A 3,975-nucleotide genomic window follows, 5' to 3' on the forward strand; every position below is an offset into this window, starting at 1 on the left:
CACACCACACTCAACACGCTCACCTGCACACTCACCTGCACGCTCACCTGCATGCTTACTTGCACTCCCACCTGCACAATCACAGGCACACCTGCACCTTCCCCTGCACACTCGCCCACCCACTCGCCGCACACTCGCCGCACGCGCAGCAGCCCTGACTCCATGTTCCCGGCCTGCCCTGTGGCGGCTCCCGGGGGGCAGGGGCCCCAAGCCCGCCCCCTCCTCCCTGGCCCGAGGCCCTCTCCGGGCGTCCCGCTCCCCGCTCGGCCGGAGGGGCCGAGGCGCCAGGCCAGGGGCGCTGGCTGTGGGAAAGGCCCTCCCCCAGCCCGCCCGCCAGAGCCCTGGAATCCGCTGACCGCGGCGGCCGGCTAATCCCAGCCGCTCGTGCCCCAGGGGCCTGCTGAGCTGGCCCGAGCGGGGCCCGGGGGAGGCTGGCCAGCCGGGGTGGGGGCGCTGTGGTCCTGGGCGGGCCTGTGGCACCCGGTGGCCGGTCCAGACCCCACAAGGCAGGGCTGGGGCTGGTGAGTGAGCCCCCCCACGGGCCCAGAGGGGAGGAGGGCCTGGGCTGTCCCTCACCCGGCCAGGCCCCTCTGCAAGACGGGAAGATGCTGCCCTCCACCATGCCGGAAGGTGCTGGAAGCAAAGTTGGTTGGAGCCAGGCCGGCCCTGCGGAAAGGGGGGTGGAACCAGAGTGAGGGACGGTCCCCGGAGCTGGAGGGAGAGGCCAGAGGAGGGAGGGGGCACGAAGCCCCGCTGACCCCTCCCCGGGGCGGGCTCCCACGGGCCCACAGGCTATAAGCCCAGGCTCCGCGCCCAGCAGCGCTGCCAAGATGACCCTGCAGGTGGGTGCGAGCCCGGGGCGGGGGCGGCAGGAAGCAGGGCGGGGGGCTCCGGGCACACACCCGGGGCCGGTCCCGCCCCAGCAGACCCCTTGGGCCAAGGGGGGGCTAGGGACAGTCGTCTGGCCTGAGGAACACGTTGCTCAGACGCATGGGGTCCCAGAGAAGACACCGTGATGGGGGGGTGGCCGGGCACGGCACCCACAGAGGGGGGCGGCTGCGGGCCGGGGGCAGGGGCGGCGGGACGGGCCCCTGGGGGCGCCCCCAGCCTCTCGCTCACGTGCAGTTTGAAGCCTTCTGTGCCGGGGGCCTGGCCCCCGGCTGGAGCCTGCTGGTCCGGGGAAGGTCCGACTCCAAAGAGGACAAGTAAGTGCCGCGGGGGGTGCCGCGGGGGGTGCCGCGGGGGGACGCTGGGGGGTGCAGGGCTGGGTCACGACTCCGCCCCGCCCCCCCAGGTTCGAGATCGACTTCCTGTCTGAAGGGGGGGACGTCGCCTTCCACCACAAGCCCTGCTTCTCCAGCGCCTCCGCGGTGGGCAACGCCTTCCAGGGCGGCCGCTGGGGCCCGGAGGAGGTGGCCAGCGTCTTCCCGCTGGCGCGGGGGGAGCCCTTTGAGGTGCCGCGGGGGGCGGGCGTCGGGCAAGGCCCATGAGGGGCTGGGGAGGCCCGTGGGGGAGGCCTGGGGGTCCAGGGCACGGGGCAAAGCTGCAGAGGGGGCGGGGAGCGGGTTTGGGCGGCCCCGCTGCAGCATCGGCCCCCACTCCGCTGGGACGGGTGCAGGGGTCCCTCCGGGCACGGAGCCCCCCCGGCGGCTCGCCGCAGGGGCCTCCCTCCTCAGGGCCCCCGTCTCCGCAGTGGGGACCCTGCTGCCCTGGCCGCCAGCCACCCCTCTGTGGAGGCAGGAGGGAGTCAGCCCCGGGGTGGGCCCAGGGCTGACTCGCTGCCCCCCAGCTCGAGGTCAGCTCGGACGCCGAGCACTTCCACGTGTTCGCGCAGGAGCGCAGGGTGCCGCAGTTCGCCCACCGCCAGAGGCCCCTGGCGGCCGTCACCCGGGTGCGGGTCCTCGGGGACCTGCCCCTGGCCCAGGTGGAGCTGGCCAGGAGGGGCCCGGACTGGGGGTAAGCCGCCACCGCGCAGTGTCCTGCCCTGCCCCGGGGCCCGCTGCGGGGAGGGCTGTCGGCCGGCGGGGCCCTCCGTCCTGCTCCCCGGGGCCACCCTGCACCCAGGGGAGCCCACGTCCCCCGCCCACCGCCCACAGCCCGCCGCCCACAGCCCCGGCCCCCGCTGAGCCGCGCCTCGCCGCCTCGTAGGGCCGGGCCTTCCTGAGCTGGACCTGCGCCCCGGAGCCGCCGCCCCCTGTCCCCCGCGGCTCGCCTGGGGGAGGGGGCGGGCGAGGGGCTCGGGGCTCTGTGCCCCCCTCTGTGCCACCTTCAATAAAGTCTGAGCAGAACGCAGGAGCTCGGGTGCTGCGCGTGGGGGGACCAGCCCGGGCCAGGGCGGGCCGCGGGGCCTGGGACCCCATGCCCAGGGACGGCCTGGCCTCCCCCACCTTGCCCAGGAGGCCGAGGTCAGGGAGGGGCTGGGACGCGCAGGCCCGGGGTGGGGCCGTCCAGGCCAGGCCAGGCCGGGCGCGGCGGCTGACGTCCTGTCGGCCGGGCCAGAAGAGCCCGGCGCACTCCGGGGCGAGGCGGCCTGCGCCCGGCTCCACGGGGGCCTCCAGCGCCGGCCCCGGGCCTGCTCGGGCCGGGCAGCGGCAGGGGCCCCGGGGCGCCGTCCTCCCCTGCTTCCTGCCTCAGGGGGAGGGGGCCTTCCTGTCCTCGGCCCACCTGCAAGCAGACGTGCCCGCTCTGCGCGGGGAGGGGGCCGGGGTCCATGCGGGGCAGGGAGCGGCTGCTCAGGCCCCGCGCTGCCCCTGCTGGCTGCAGGACCTTCCACAAAGCCCTGCCCGCGCCCAGCCTCGGGTGTCACATCTGTGAAGTGGGCCTGCTGCCCAGACCTCCCAGGGCTCCCCCAGAACTGAGGGAAGCCCAGGGGGGTGAGCCCGTGTGCCCTAAAGAGGCCAGGCGAGGCCACGGCAGGGCACACGCACCGAGGGTGCTTCTGCCAGGGGCAACCAGCATGCTGGTTTTCATATGACCTAGAGCACATGGCGTCTGTATCTTCTGTCTAGTCCATCATCTGCCTGTCTCTGTCTATCTAAACCATCACCTACCTATCATCTCTATCACCTAGCATATCTGTCATCTATCATATCTATCATCTCTATCATCTATCTATATCTATCATCTATCACATCTATCTATATATCCTATCATCTATCTATATCTACTCTATGTCTCTAGCATCTATCTATATCTATCATCTATCATATCTGTCATCTATCTATATTTAATCTATCATCTATCACATCTGTCTATATATCATCTCTATCTAATCTATCATCTACCATATCTATCATTTCTATCATATATCTATATCTATCATCTGTATCTATTCTATCAACTATCATCTATCTATATCTATCTGATGTATCGTCTATCACATCTATCTATATATCATATCTGCCATCTGTCATCTATCATATCTATCATCTATCTGTATCTATCATCTATATCTAGTGTATCATCTATCACATCTACCTATATATTATATCATTTATCATCTATCTATTCTGTCTCTAGCATCTATCTATATCTATCATCTATCATATCTGTCATCTATCTGTATTTAATCTATCATCTATCACATCTATCTATATATCATCTCTATCATCTATCATCTCTCTATATTTATGTAATCTATCATCTATTATCTCTATCATCTATATCTATCATATATATCTATATCTGCCATCTATCATCTATCTATATCTATCATCTATCATATCTATCACCTCTATCATCTATCTATATCTATCATCTATCATCTGTCATCTGTCATCTATCATATCTATCATCTATATCTATCATCTGTCATCTATCTATATCTATCATCATCATCTGTCATCTATCTCTATCATCATCTGTCATCTATCTATATCTATCTAATGTATCATCTATCACATCTATCTATATATCATCTCTATCGTCTATCATCATCTATATCTATCATCATCTATCTATCATCTATCATCTATC

At 63.9% G+C, this 3,975-nt stretch overlaps 1 protein-coding gene across 2 annotated transcripts; it reads left to right on the forward strand.

Moving 5' to 3' along the window:
• Positions 1 to 272: 272 nt before the first annotated feature.
• On the forward strand, positions 273 to 2,283 carry GRIFIN (galectin-related inter-fiber protein). 2 transcript variants are annotated; one of them, XM_071213568.1, is made up of 5 exons: positions 273 to 842; positions 1,126 to 1,205; positions 1,295 to 1,454; positions 1,790 to 1,956; positions 2,149 to 2,283. In XM_071213568.1, the coding sequence occupies exons 1-5, from the start codon at positions 831 to 833 to the stop codon at positions 2,162 to 2,164; spliced, it is 435 nt and encodes a 144-aa protein (XP_071069669.1). In that variant the 5' UTR covers positions 273 to 830; the 3' UTR covers positions 2,165 to 2,283. The 2 variants fall into 2 exon arrangements, with proteins under 2 accessions (XP_071069669.1, XP_058148442.1); XM_058292459.2 differs by lacking the exon at positions 273 to 842 and having other exon boundaries at positions 882 to 1,205.
• The last annotated feature ends 1,692 nt before the right edge of the window (positions 2,284 to 3,975 follow it).

This window comes from Dasypus novemcinctus, assembly GCF_030445035.2.
Source record: "Dasypus novemcinctus isolate mDasNov1 chromosome 23 unlocalized genomic scaffold, mDasNov1.1.hap2 SUPER_23_unloc_1, whole genome shotgun sequence".
Lineage (NCBI taxonomy): Eukaryota > Metazoa > Chordata > Mammalia > Cingulata > Dasypodidae > Dasypus > Dasypus novemcinctus.